Here is a 15,269-nt window from a genome sequence, read left to right as displayed (position 1 = left end):
TCAGTCTTTCTTTTTTCTGTTCGTGGAAAGGAACTGTGCTGTTTCTCTACTTTATACAGCTGTATGCAAACATTTGAGCACCCCTGATAATTTGCATGATTTTCCTTCATAAATCATTGGTTGTCTGGATCAGAAATTTCAGTTAAATATATCACATAGCAGACAAACACACTGATATTTGAGAAGTGAAATGAAGTTTCTAGTATTTACAGAAAGTGTGCAATAATTATTTAAACAAAATTGGACAAGTACATAAATTTGGGCACCCTTGTCATTTTATTGATTTGAATACATTTAGCAATAATTATTGGAACACAAAATTGGTTTGGTAAACTCAATGACCCTTGACCTCTTTACACAGGTGAATCCAATCATGAGAAAGGGTATTTAACGTGGCCATTTGCAAATTTTTCCCCTCTTTGCATCTCTTCTAATGAGTGGCAACAGGGGATCCTCTAAACAACTCTCAAATGACCTGAAAACAAAGATTGTTCAACATCATGGTTTAGGGGAAGGATACAAAAAGCTATCTCAGAGATTTCAGCTGTCAGTTTCTATTGTGAGGAACATAGTGAGGAAATGGAAGACCACAGGCACAGTACTAGTTAAGGCCCGAAGTGGCAGGCCAAGAAAAATCTCAGATAAGCTGAAGCAAAGGATGGTGAGAACAGTCATAGTCAACCCACAGACCTGCTCCAAAAACCTACCACATGATCTTGCTGCAGATAGTGTCTCTGTGCATTGTTCAACTATACAGCACACTTTGCACAAAGAGATGCTGTATGATGCTGTAATGTAGAGGAAGCCTTTTCTGCATACACTGCACAAACACAGTCGCTTGAAGTATACTAAAGCACATTTGAACAAGCCAGCTTCATTTTGGAATAAGGTGCTGTGGACTGATGAAAGTAAAATTGAGTTATTTGGACACAACAAGGGGTGGCACGCATGGCTGAAAAACAACACAGCATTCCAAGAAAAACGCTTGCTATCTACAGTAAAATTTGGAGGTGGTTCCATCATGCTGTGGGGCTGTGTGGCCAGTGCAGTACTGGCAATCTTGTTAAAGTTGAGGGTCACATAGATTCCAGTCAATATCAGCAGATTCTTGAGAACACTGTTCATGAATCAGTGAAAGCTGAAGTTGCGCCAGGGCTGGACCTTTCAACAAGACAGTGACCCTAAACACTGCTCAAAATCTACTAAGGCATTCATGCAGAGGAACAAGTACAATGTTCTGGAATGGTCATCTCAGTCTCCCGACCTGAATATTATTGAAAATCTGAAAAGCGGGCTGTCCATGCTCGGAAACGAACAAACTTGAGATGTTTTGTAAAAAAGAATGGTCCAAAATACCTTCAACCAGAATCCAGACTCTCATCGGAAGCTATAGGAAGCGTTTAGAGGCTGTTATTTCTGCAAAAGGAGGATCTACTAAATATTGATGTATTTTTTCTGTTGGGGTGTTCAAATGTATGCACCTGCCTAATTTTGTTTAAAGAATAATTGCACACTTTCTGTAAATCCTATAAACTTCCTTTCACTCCTCAAATATCACTGTTTATTTGCTATATGATATATTTAACTGAAACTGCTGATCTAAACAACCAATGACTTTATAAAGGAAAATTGTGGAAATCATCTGGGGTGCCCAAACTTTTACATACAACTGTATCACTGGAATATTACCATCTTTGGGTTCTGGACTGTTATTTTCACAAAGTATAATTTGTAGCTATTGTCTTTTAATGCAGGAACCTATGGAGATTTTAACACCAATTTTACTAAACAATTAAGCAACAAATGGTAAAAAAAAAAAGCACTACTACCTACAGTGCCCTCTAAAACTATTGGAACATTTGTTATTTCACATATTTTACTTTGTTTATGCCATTTCAAATACAAAAATAAAAATTTCTAAAATCATCCATCCATCCATCCATCTTCTTCCGGTTTATCCGGAGTCGGGTCGCGGGGGCAGCAGCTCAAGCAAAGCCGCCCAGACCTCCCGATCCACACACACGTCCCCTAAAATCATCTTCCTTAAACTCAAACTGAAAGCAAATCTCTACAACTTGATACAAATGAATTAAAAATGTAAAAGCCAATTTGATGGGTTGCATAAGTAATGGGCCCTTTTGGTATAATACCTGTAAATCAGTTTTATTGCTAGTTTTCTTCAAACATGTCAGGGGATGGATACATGAACATTTCCAAGTCACTGAATATTTCTTGAACTTTATTTAATCAGTTACAAAGAAATATAAACAATATGGCACTCTATGATAAATCTGTGTGAAGTAGACAGTTCTCAAAAACTGAGTAACTGAACAAGAAGGAGAAGAGTGACGAAAGCCACCAAGACACACAGATAACCCAGAAGCAGCTAATGGCTTCTCTGGCTATGATTGGAGAAATTGTGCATTGTGCATTGTGCATTTTTTGCATTTTGTATCCCCAGTGATACAGCTTCATGGTGAAGTAGTATAGAGGAGGATTTTCTTAAAAATAAGACATGAAAGTTCAGCTACAATTTGCCAGAGGGTACATCCGAGATGCAAGCCAAGATTTGATGTTTTGGTGCAAGAATAGCTTCTAAAGAAAATTTTTATCTTTTGTATTTAAAAAAGCATAAACAAATTAAAATGTGAAATACCAAGTGTTCCAATACTTTTGGAGGACACTGTTTCTGCAACACAGTAGCTACATTAACTTGTATACAACCCCTGGCAAAAATTATGTAATCACCGGCCTCGACCAAATACAAACAACATGGGAAGGTTGTTAAAGGCAAACATACTGGTAGACCAAGGAAGACATCAAAGCGTCAAGACAGAAAACTTAAAGCAATATGTCTCAAAAATCAAAAATGTACAACAAAACAAATGAGGAACGAATGGGAGGAAACTGGAGTCAACGTCTGTGACCGAACTGTAAGAAACCGCCTAAAGGAAATGGGATTTACATACAGAAAAGCTAAACGAAAGCCACCATTAACACCTAAACAGAAAAAAACAAGGTTACAATGGGCTAAGGAAAAGCAATCGTGGACTGTGGATGACTGGATGAAAGTCATATTCAGTGATGAATCTCGAATCTGCATTGGGCAAGGTGATGATGCTGGAACTTTTGTTTGGTGCCATTCCAATGAGATTTATAAAGATGACTGCCTGAAGAGAACATGTAAATTTCCACAGTCATTGATGATATGGGGCTGCATGTCAGGTAAAGGCACTGGGGAGATGGCTGTCATTACATCATCAATAAATGCACAAGTCTACATTGATATTTTGGACACTTTTCTTATCCCATCAATTGAAAGGATGTTTGGGGATGATGAAATCATTTTTCAAGATGATAATGCATCTTGCCATAGAGCAAAAACTGTGAAAACATTCCTTGCAAAAAGACACATAGGGTCAATGTCATGGCCTGCAAATAGTCCGGATCTTAATCCAATTGAAAATCTTTGGTGGAAGTTGAAGTAAATGGTCCATGACAAGGCTCCAACCTGCAAAGCTGATCTGGCAACAGCAATCAGAGAAAGTTGGAGCCAGATTGATGAAGAGTACTGTTTGTCACTCATTAAGTCCATACCTCAGAGAATGTTATAAAAGCCAGAGGTGGTGCAACAAAATACTAGTGATGTGTTGAAGCGTTTTTTTGTTTTTCATGATTCCATAATTTTTTCCTCAGAATTGATTCCATATTTTTTTTCCCTCTGCTTGGTGTAAAAAAGTAACCGTTACTGACTGTCACAATTTTTTTCCTGATTTCTTACAGTGTTTCTTGAAGCCAGAAAGTTGCCATTTGAAATGACTTTAGTTTTGTGTCATGTCTGTGATCTGCTTTTTTCTACAAAATTAAACAACTGAATGAACATCCTCCGAGGCCGGTGATCCCATAATTTTTGCCAGGGGTTGTACACTCAACAAAAATATAAACGCAACACTTTTGGTTTTGCTCCCATTTTGTATGAGATGAACTCAAAGATCTAAAACTTTTTCCACATGCACAATATCACCATTTCCCTCAAATATTATTCACAAACCAGTCTAAATCTGTGACAGTGAGCACTTCTCCTTAGCTGAGATAATCCATCCCCCCTCACAGGTGTGCCATATCAAGATGCTGATTAGACACCATGATTAGTGCACAGGTGTACCTTAGACTGCCCACAATAAAAGGCCACTCTGAAAGGTGCAGTTTTGTTTTATTGGGGGGGTTACCAGTCAGTATCTGGTGTGACCACCATTTGCCTCATGCAGTGCAACACATCTCCTTCGCATAGAGTTGATCAGGTTGTCAACTGTGGCCTGTGGAATGTTGGTCCACTCCTCTTCAATGGCTGTGCGAAGTTGCTGGATATTGGCAGGAAGTGGTACACACTGTTGTATACACCAGTCCAGAGCATCCCAAACATGCTCAATGGGTGACATGTCCGGTGAGTATGCCGGCCATGCAAGAACTGGGACATTTTCAGCTTCCCAGAATTGTGTACAGATCTTTGCAACATGGGGCCGTGCATTATCCTGCTGCAACATGAGGTGATGTTCTTGGATGTATGGCACAACAATGGGCCTCAGGATCTCGTCACGGTATCTCTGTGCATTCAAAATGCCATCAATAAAATGCACCTGTGTTCTTCATCCATAACAGACGCCTGCCCATACCATAACCCCACCGCCACCATGGGCCACTCGATCCACAAAATTGACATCAGAAAAGCGCTCACCCACACGACGCCACACACGCTGTCTGCCATCTGCCCTTAACAGTGTGAACCGGGATTCATCCGTGAAGAGAACACCTCTCCAACGTGCCAAACGCCAGCGAATGTGAGCATTTGCCCACTCAAGTTGGTAACGACGACGAACTGGAGTCAGGTTGAGACCCCGATGAGGACAACGAGCATGCAGATGAGCTTCCCTGAGACAGTTTCTGACAGTTTGTGCAGAAATTCTTTGGTTATGCAAACCGATTGTTTCAGCAGCTGTCCGAGTGGCTGGTCTCAGACGATCTTGGAGGTGAACATGCTGGATGTGGAGGTCCTGGGCTGGTGTGGTTACATGTGGTCTGCGGTTGTGAGGCTGGTTGGATGTACTGCCAAATTCTCTGAAACGCCTTTGGAGACGGCTTATGGTAGAGAAATGAACATTCAATACACGAGCAACAGCTCTGGTTGACATTCCTGCTGTCAGCATGCCAATTGCATGCTCCCTCAAATCTTGTGACATCTGTGGCATTGTGCTGTGTGATAAAACTGCGCCTTTCAGAGTGGCCTTTTATTGTGGACAGTCTAAGGCACACCTGTGCACTAATCATGGTGTCTAATCAGTATCTTGATATGGCACACATGTGAGGTGGGATGGATTATCTCAGCAAAGGAGAAGTGCTCACTATCACAGATTTAGACTGGTTTGTGAACAATATTTGAGGGAAATGGTGATATTGTGTATGTGGAAAAAGTTTTAGATCTTTGAGTTCATCTCATATAAATTGGGAGCAAAACCAAAAGTGTTGCGTTTATATTTTTGTTGAGTCCATCTCATAATTTTATTGTGAATATGGCTGCTTAAATTTAGTTTTCCTCACACAACCTACAATGTTTCAATGATTTGTTCTCTCAGTCTGTCTCACCCTTCCTGAGGTCACCTGCCCGTTAATCATAGAGTTCATGCCCCACCTTCTGCTAACTGCATCAAAACTCCAAACTTCAACTAGCCTGGACAGTAGTACAGTGATAACACTTCATTTACAGAAATCATAGGAACCAATCACTTGCATGCATGCCACCTAGACAAGTGATACAGTAATTTCACAAAGGTTGAAACATTTTAGGAGACAGTGTCTCAGTCACACATTACTGTCAACACCGGAAAAATATTTGGAGCCAATATATTTTAGCAGCAAAACATTAAATAAAATTAAACTGCATAAATTTAATGTATCAAAAGCTCAATGAAGAATGTAACTTAAGAATTTCTCAAGTTGGAGCATGCAGCCATTTATATCCATACAGGCTGGGTAACAAACAATGTTAACCATGTCTTAGTGGTTACTGCTAGCATATGCTGTTACAGTACAATGAATGATGTTACCCGCATTCAAACTGTCGATACCATAAACCCTGAACTGTTAGCATCAACAGGACTAGGATGACCACTCAAGTTGCCAAAAATTTATAAATAATTAAAAACACTAATCGATACTAAAAATGATCAGAGTCAATACTCATTATCTATGCCAGCAGTGCAGTCTTTGCCACCAGCATTAATCAAAAAAATCTAAACTGGCCAAAGGAAAAATGTCACGGAATCATGTTAGACATCACCAGATTGCATTGTGTCTTATGGAAACACGGTTTGGTGTCCAAGCTGTCACTTCCAGGTGTGAAGCAAATCAACAACATCCTGGATGAAAACCTGCTCTAGAGCACCCTTGACCTCAGACTGGGATGACGGTTCATCTTTCAGCAGGACAAGACCCTAAGCACACAGCCAAGATATCAAAGGAGTGGCTTCTGGACAACTCTGTGAATATCCTTGAGTGGCCCAGCCAGAGCCCAGACCTGAATGTTATTGAACATCTCTGAAAATGACTGTGCAGGACACTTCCCATCCAACCTGATGGAGCTTGAGTGGTGCTGCAAAGAGAAATGGGTAAAATTGCTCACAGATAGGTGCACCAAGCTTGTGGCATCATATTCAAGAAGACAAGAGGCAGGAATTGCTGCCAAAGGTGCATCAACAAAGTACTGAGCAATGGGTGTGAATACTTATGAACATGTGATTTCTTAGTTTTTTATTTTTAATAAATTTGCAAAAATTAAAAAATAACTTTTTTTCATGTTGTCATTATGGGGTGTTGTGAGTAGAAGTTTGAGGGGAAAAATAAATTTATTCCATTTAAGGCTATAATGTAACAAAATATGGAAAATATTAAGTGCCATGAATACTTTCTGGATGCACTTTAGGTTCTCTTCATGAAAATGAATTGTAATTTTGCAATTTTGTAAATTTTTTTTGTAATTTTGTTTATGTTACAAACATAAACTAACATTATCATGCTTGGATTTTGGTAGAAATTAAATTTTGTCAGTTTTGCAAAATTTGAAAGACCGTACAGCTTTAAATGTCTGAAACCTACAGTTAAATAATGGAAAACAAAACATTTTAACATAATGCTTGGAAAATGTCACCCAATGGCACCCCATTTCACCCAGCTGTAAATGGGTACCGGGCTTGGCTGGGAAAGTAATCTAATTCAGACTGGCATCTTGTCCAGTGAGAGTTGCAGAACGTCATCTGCTTCACGCTACGGAATCCAAGGAAAAAGGGCCTTACGTGTTCATCACAAAATGCACATATAATATATAATAATGTCACTACTCAATATTAAGGTTCAGTAAAGGAGTTGTGAGCTAATTCAGAACTGACCTGCTGGGTTATCCCGGATTCTTATGTATTTCATTCTGTGCAACCTTTTTTTTGAAAAAAGAAATTGTCATACAGTTCTGAAAGATTAATATGGCAACTTATTCCCAACAATTTTTAATATGCTTATGGGTGTTAAAACTTTTAATGCAATTTACATTATAATAGAACATTGTCTTTTAAAAAAATCCCAATGACTGCCAAGCAAAGAGGGCACCAAACCAATACTGTGTGTGGCGGTTCATTCCATCTGACAGGAGCAAAAACCATAACTGCTTCCCGTTACTTCCAAACTGCATTTACTTCCAGAATAATCACCACTGATACAGTTCCTCAGCCTGCTGGGCCAAATCACTGACAAAGCCTTTCAGTCTGAGATTAATGTGTATAATTGAGGCAGCCGAGGGCAACGGCAGTTTGTTCCGATTTGCTCTATGTAGTAGGAGGCCTCCCACAAGCTGAGGTCGTATCGTCTCAAATCAGTCTGCCGACATCAGATCTTGTTGTGTTCTCTTTCAGTACAAGCACACACATTTTGTCAGGGTGGACATAATATCATAAACATCTGTGCAATGTAGTGAAAACTCAATATAACAACCCCTGGGGAGGATTGGCAGACCAACACACCACTACACAGCATTAGTCAAACACCACAGCTGATTCAACACCTTTGACATTCTTCAGAAAACCTGACTTTTAAAAGCATCAAAAATGTTGCATTTGCAGCAAAGTTACTGCACTCAGTTGCATTTAATTTGTAGGTCTTTGTAGAATTGTGCACAATTCACAAAATTTTATATATATATATATATACAGTAAAACCCACCAAAACCATAAACAAACTGCATTTTTTTTTTTTTTTTATGTAGCACTTTTCCATCTGCATCAGAAGCTCAAAGCACTTTACAATTATGCCTCGCATTCACACAGACACACTCACACACTGATGTCAGGATGCTGCCATGCAAGGCATTCACTAAACACCGGGATCAACGAACTTGCCCAAGGGCCCTTTGTGATATTCCAGTCAGGCTGGGTTTTGAACCGAGGATCCTCTGGTCTGAAGCCCAACGCTTAACCACGAGACCATCACCTCTCCAACCATTATCATATAAACCAGGTATTTGCACTCACACTACAAAAGCAAAAGCAAACATGATTTTCCATGTAGTAAACACAGTATATACTGGATTTCGTATAGTGGATTTTCACTTACATCAGACAAAAACATCCTGTCTGATTGTAAAGAATTTTCATTAAAAACCCTTGCATATACCGGACAGAGCAGTCTGGATGTGCCCAGTATCAGAGGTACAAAATGAAGCTCAGCACTGACACTCGCCGATTCGAGGAAAATGGGTACCTTAGTTCCTTGACTAAAAGCCTGGGCGTTTATGCTTTTCAAACCGTGCTCAGACACGGTGCCTACAAGAATCAGGGCGTAATTCAAGGCTGGTGACTATTAACGAAATGCTGCTTGCTGCCTGCACTATAATATGGTGTTAAGTTTCACACACCTTCCAGGGTGTGGTGAATCAAAGACAACCACTTTAAATCAGAATCCTCTGCGTGGCTGCGAACCCTCTTTGTAGCCTGATGCGCGCCTGCCAAATCTGAGACCGCAAAGGGCAGGAATTTATCACTTTTCCATTTTCACTCCTTCCTCTCCAGTCATATTTTAATAGTTTTTGCAGTGTGCGCGCTGATTACATTTCCATCATGGATCAAATACATTTTGCAGAAAGGCTGCAAATATGACCAACTTTACAACATGGAGTCGGAAAAAGACACTCAAATGACCCGCAATTCATGGAGAGAAAGTACACGTACCGTTGGTTTGGAGGTTGATGACTATATAAAGAATTGGAGCTCATTGAGGAACAAATTAATCCAGAAAAAGCCACAGTTCCTGTGGTAAATTGCATAAAAATGTGACAGAGAACTTTAAAAGTGTCACGTGCATGTCAATGTCATTGCATGGCCACGGAGTTACTGAGCTGGAGAAGCAGAAATTAGGCTTGAGGATTTTAAGGTAACACTCAACAGCGGACGTAGAAAAAATACAGTGATTTGACCTGTAATCTTTTTAATGCACATAATGCCTGGCGCTTATTTAAGGCAGGCTTTTTTTTCAGATAAAGTTTTGACCTGGTCATTAAATGAGGCAAGTGCCGATTCAAGGTCAGGTGTTTAATCAACGAAATGAGATGCCCTTCCTGACGCAACTCCAGTTTTACCTGGAGAAACACACGCAGACAATGGTGTTTTCCAAAGAGGTACCAACCAGATCCTGTACTGTTTAGCTTCTGAGATCTGACGGGATCAGGCTTACACAGAGCAGACCGGCTGCATGATATTTCATGGTATTTTTGGCAATCATGATATAAATGAGAATATGAAACTCGTTCTATTCATCATGACTACACCTGAGGTGAAGTTCACCAGACCTCCATAACAATTTGTGTAAGGTGTAGATGGATGTTTCTGTTGTTTAAAATCATCAATGGAAGCAGATGGGGGAAAAAAAGCTTTGCACATTTAAAATATCTGATTTCGAAAGTGCACAAAGGTCTCCACACATCAACCACAGTGCCCCGTAGTCTGAGCAATGTAGAGAAGTAGGGCTTGACATGTTATTTGTGCACACAATGTATAATCAATTCCCATAGTTTGATTAGTTTATATGCACAAGTTAATAATTTAAACTTTTTCCTCAATGCCACCACAACATTCATTTTTTCTGTATCCATACAACTCTGAGCAAACCAAATCTATTCTGTGCTTCAAAAGTTTAATATTTTTTGTCACATTTTTCAGAGAGTGAAATTTTATATATTATTGATTCATTACATATAAATTAAAATTTTCATGCATTTTTATTTTAATGTTGCCAATTACAACATACAGCTCAAAAAAGAGAAAACATACCTCAAATAATAGAATATGTCATTTCAAGTCACTATTTATGCAGTATAAATACCATGATTCTCTCACTCTGGTTCAGTACACAAGACACAATCATGGGGAACACTGCTGACTTTATAGTTGTCCAAAAGGTCATTGCTGAAAGAGGTGGCTGTTCAGAGAGTGCTGTATCAAAGCATATTCATAGAAAATTGACTGGAAGGAAAAACTGTGGGAGGAAAAGAAGCACAAGCAACAGGGATGACTGCAGCCTTGAGAAGACTGCCAAGCAAAGCTGATTCAAGAACATGGGGGAGCTTCACAAGGACTAGACTGAGACTGAAATCAGTGCATCAACAGCCACACGCACACACGTGTCCAGAAAATGGGCGACAAGTGTCACATTCCTAGTCTCAACCCAGTACTGAACCAAAGAAAGTGTAGCAAGTGTCTTACCTGGGCTAAGGAGAAAAAGAACTGGACTGTTGCTCCTTGGCCCAAAAGTCCATTTTTCTAATGAAAGTAAATTTTACATTTCCTTTGGAAATCAATGTCCCGAAGATTGGAGGAAGAGTGAAGAGGCATAGAATCCAACTTAGTTGAAGTCCAGTATGAAGTTTCCACAGTCAGTCATGATTTGAGGTGCCATGTCATCTACTGGTGCTGATTCACTGTGATTTATCAAGTCCAAAGTCAACATAGCAGTCTACCAGGAGATTTTAGAACACTTCATGCTTCCATCGCTGGTAAGATTTATGGAGATGCTGATTCTCTTTTCCAGCAGGAAGGTAAATGAGTAACAGTAAGTGAGTAACCAATAACTGTGTTATGCATACATTTTATATTTGTTTTTTGTTTTGTTATTTTGTATTTCACAACATAAAAGCATTTTATTTTGTTGTTCATTAACCTGTGACATTTTACTTAATATCTTGATTGTACATTTGCATTTATTTTTCAGCTCATTTTAAATTGGTGCCAAGAGTCCTGACCTGGACTGTAACTCCCATTAACTTTGAGCACTGACAGATCACGCAGTGAAGTCAGGCAGGTGGAGATAAGAATTAAGCATCACAGAAAGGGGTACTGCTTATTGGTCATTAAATGAAACTAATGTTTTATTAGACCATTAGATACTGACAGGCTGATATGATTAAAAACAAGACAGAACTCTGAGGTGAAAGTCAATTCAGCATTTTCCAAGTTGCAAATTGGCCACCGCAGCAATATCTCATGAACATTAATTACTTGTCTTTCCAGTTTGCTTTACTCTGAAACAACACTTCAGCGCAAGCTGTTAATATAAACCCGGAAGACATAAAAGACAGACCTAACCCCTGAGCAGCTAAATTATATAATACAAAAGACAATTACTCAATCACAATTCGAATGGTTACTTACGGACATCTTAACGTCTGCTCATCAACACAATCTAATTATCTAATATCGGCTAAAACAGCTCTGCACACAAAAGTGCTCAAGTACGATTTTTGGAAAAAGTTCTTTTTTTTTTTGTCGCCTTACATCCACATTAGATTGGTATCAGTCAGATATTGGTCAAAATTACTGGATAGGACACCGGAAATTAAATAAACAGATTCCAATCCAAGTCTACTCTTGCAGATCTGAATTATGTTGTTTGCTATGTTGATACTTAGTTAGATGGACATTATCAATGACTCAGAAATATTCATGCATCCATCCCCTGGCATGTCTGTAAAAGTGATGAATTAGTTGTGCTGTACTAACAGGGGCACATAATTATGTATTTCATTGCTTAACAGTATCATTTCAGAAATTGTAATATAAAGCCTGAATTCTTTTTTAATTGTTGTCATAAAAATGTAAGTGCATAAAGAGCTGATGCCTTCATAAAATTTCTCAGTGCACTGTGCATTCAACAAACAAAGAGATCCAGATTTGATCAGCAATGTATGCAACAGAAAAACAATGAAAATTCACAACAAAACAATTAAAGCATAAAAGTTGGGGATGTCAGCTGCTTTACGTATTGTTAAAGCATCACTGTCATTATCTTAATGACATCCAGTAATGCTGATGATGTCAGTGAAATTTGGATGTGCAGAATGCAGCTGTTTGAATGGCAAATCCAAACTGAGCATTCACACTCAGGTCTGGGCCACTTCAAACTTTAATGTGAACATTCCCAAAGAGACATGGGTGAAAACAACCTCACAGCCTCATTAGCAAAGGTAATTATTCTTAAAAGAAAAGTGATGAGTCCATATTTTTGCCACTCACCAGTAACTGTGCTCTGTGCCCAAAGTGTGTGTTTGAGTGTGTAAGTCACTGTACTAATGAGAACGGTTGATGCTCACACATATTTTTTTTTTTTTTTTCAAACAGGTGGCAAAGGTGCACATCCGTGCCTGTACCAAACGGTCTTGGATACGAATCCTGGTAGGTTAAGCAGCACGTTGGGGTGCACAGGATTATGGAAGGCTGGAAAATCACAGACTAGCGATAGTACAGCTCAAGCGTTTGCGTAATTAATGCTGACAAAAAGTGGGCCGAGATAAAACACCAAAGCACTTGAATTTAAACTCTTAAATCATACCTCCAGCTTCTTGCCATCCTCATCATAAACAGACATGGTCACCTCCACGTTTTTGGGCGTAGTCTTGTTTCCCTTATCAAAGTCCCCTTGAACCAAAGTAACATAGATGTCGTTTCGTACATCACCTTAAGAAAGGAGGAAAAAAAAGATTTATGTTGAGATTTTTGCCACCATATGTGTCTTAAATCGGGCCACTCAATGTCTAAATAAAACTTTAACGACAAGAAATGTTTTGAAGCTTTTAAAAGGTGTCAACCTGGCATGATGATCTCAGGAAAGCCCATCTTCCGAGCCACGGCTGTCGATCGGTCCACCAAATGAGGGAAGTCCTTCCTTATCTGATGGATGTCTCCAGGAAGCAGCTTCAGAGTCACCCACAGGCCTGGTGACAAGGGAGAGGAAATGAGGGAGAGACCAAGATAAAGTCAGCACAAACACAGCATGATCACACATAAATAAAGGGCCATGATCTCTTGATTTCCACTATAAAGTGTCACAGTGACAACTAACAGCCGCCTAAATGTAGACTTATTTGCTGAAATCAGATTTTCTCTGACAGTATACTGGCATCTGGTATTGAAAGTGACCCCTATACAATACCTGTGTTTATGTGTTTTTCACGTCAAACCGTGTGTTAATAGGCAAGAATCCCAAATGTGGGTGTCGTGGCTGCTGCATCCCTCAAGAGAACAGAGTGTGCACCCATTTTTCATGTGTGAGGTGAGCAGCACATAGCAAAAACAGACAGAACAATCATCTATATAGATTCATTTTCACATTAGATGAGTTTCTATGTCTGGGGAAGAGGTCACAGACATGACAAATATAAAGACATGTTTTTTTGTTTCAGAGAATGAAAAAAAAAATGCCTTAAGGGAGGTGATGGTCTAGTGGTTAAAGTGTTGGGCTCCAGTCCAGAAGATCATGGGTTCAAATCCCCGCCTGACTGGAAAATCACTAATGGCCTTTAATCCCCTATTGCTCCCGGTGTGTAGTGAGCGCCTTGAATGGCAGCACCCTGACATCGGGGTGAATGTGAGGCATAACTGTGAAGCACTTTGAGCCTCTGATGCAGATGGAAAAGCGCTATATAAATGCAGTCCATTTATTTTATTTGCCACGACACCTATCCTATTACAAGAAGTCTTTTTTTGTTCTACTTTTCAGCTTTATGAACTATGTCCTCTGCTGAACTCAAAAAGAGCACCAAAACCAACAAGATATGAGGATTTTAGAAAAAAAGAAAAGTTATTGGTCCTGATGGTAAGTCTATATGTATTTGAATTCAGTTGTGGTCAGACATTTACATACACTTATCATGGGTATGAATGTCGTGGTGATTTTGGGCTTTTAATCATATCTATCGTTTGGTGTGTTTGGATCACTGTCCTGTTGGAACACACAATTGTAGCCAAGTTTCAACCATCTAACTGCTGATTTGAGATGATGTTCAAGAATTTGGAGGAAGTCTTCCTTCTTCATTATTCCACCCCCTTTGTGCAAAACAGCCCCAGTGCCTGATGCTTCCAACATTATGCTTGACAGTTAGTACAATGATCTTTGTTTTGAAAGCCTCAACTTTACATCGTCTGACTCTCATCTGACCATAAAAAGTTTCTCCATAAGGCATTTGGCTTTTCAATGGGGCCAGCTGCAAATTTCAGTCTGTCTTGATCTCAATATTAGACCAGAGGATTTTTTCTTGGTTGGCACCCTCTCAGTCCACAGCAATGTAAAACTGGCTTCAGTGAGGACAGTGACGCTGGTGTTCCAGCAATTTCAAGTTCATGGCAGGCCTGACTATTGGTGGTTCCTGTGTTGTTCCTGACCATCATAACCAATTTTCTCTCATCTGAGAATGACAGTTTGGGTCTCCTCCAGACTTTGGCAAAGTAGTGACAAATGTACAACTGTTTGAACTGATGATCTTGGAATCTGCAGTTGTTTACAAATGGCTCCAAGAGACCTTCCCAAAATGTGCAAATCTACAATTCTCCTTCTGAGATCTTCCCTGAGTTATTTGGACTTCCCCATTGTTCTGAGTATTGGACACTCCAATAAGTGCTGTCAAACACATCCTTTTTATGCTGGCAAAGAGAAACTACCAGTTGTAGTCAATCATGATCAGCAGCTAAGAGATACTGTAGAACATTCAGTACCACATATGAAAACATTAGTGAATATATTTGACCCTGTATGTATAATTTTGACCCTGTGTGGAGAGGAAAGATCCAAAATAAATTAAAAATTGTGCACCCAACTCTTTTTTTAACTCATTAGTGATGTATGCTGCACAGTCATTCAACTCCTGCAAAAGAACAGTTCAAATACATCATTAAAAGCCCTAAATT

The 15,269-nt window shown here is 39.4% G+C and overlaps 1 protein-coding gene across 1 annotated transcript in view; it reads right to left on the bottom strand.

The window, feature by feature from the left end:
• The window catches only part of dock1 (dedicator of cytokinesis 1), an 815,700-nt gene that overhangs the window by 623,456 nt on the left and 176,975 nt on the right, over positions 1-15,269 (bottom strand). The window contains 2 exon segments of the mRNA XM_034193753.1: positions 12,919-13,043; positions 13,175-13,300. Coding sequence (XP_034049644.1) covers positions 12,919-13,043; positions 13,175-13,300 — 251 coding nt within the window.

This window comes from Thalassophryne amazonica, chromosome 18, assembly GCF_902500255.1.
Source record: "Thalassophryne amazonica chromosome 18, fThaAma1.1, whole genome shotgun sequence".
In the NCBI taxonomy this organism is placed as follows: domain Eukaryota; kingdom Metazoa; phylum Chordata; class Actinopteri; order Batrachoidiformes; family Batrachoididae; genus Thalassophryne; species Thalassophryne amazonica.
Note: the sequence above shows the minus strand (reverse complement) of the source record. Positions and strands in the feature narration are given on the sequence as shown.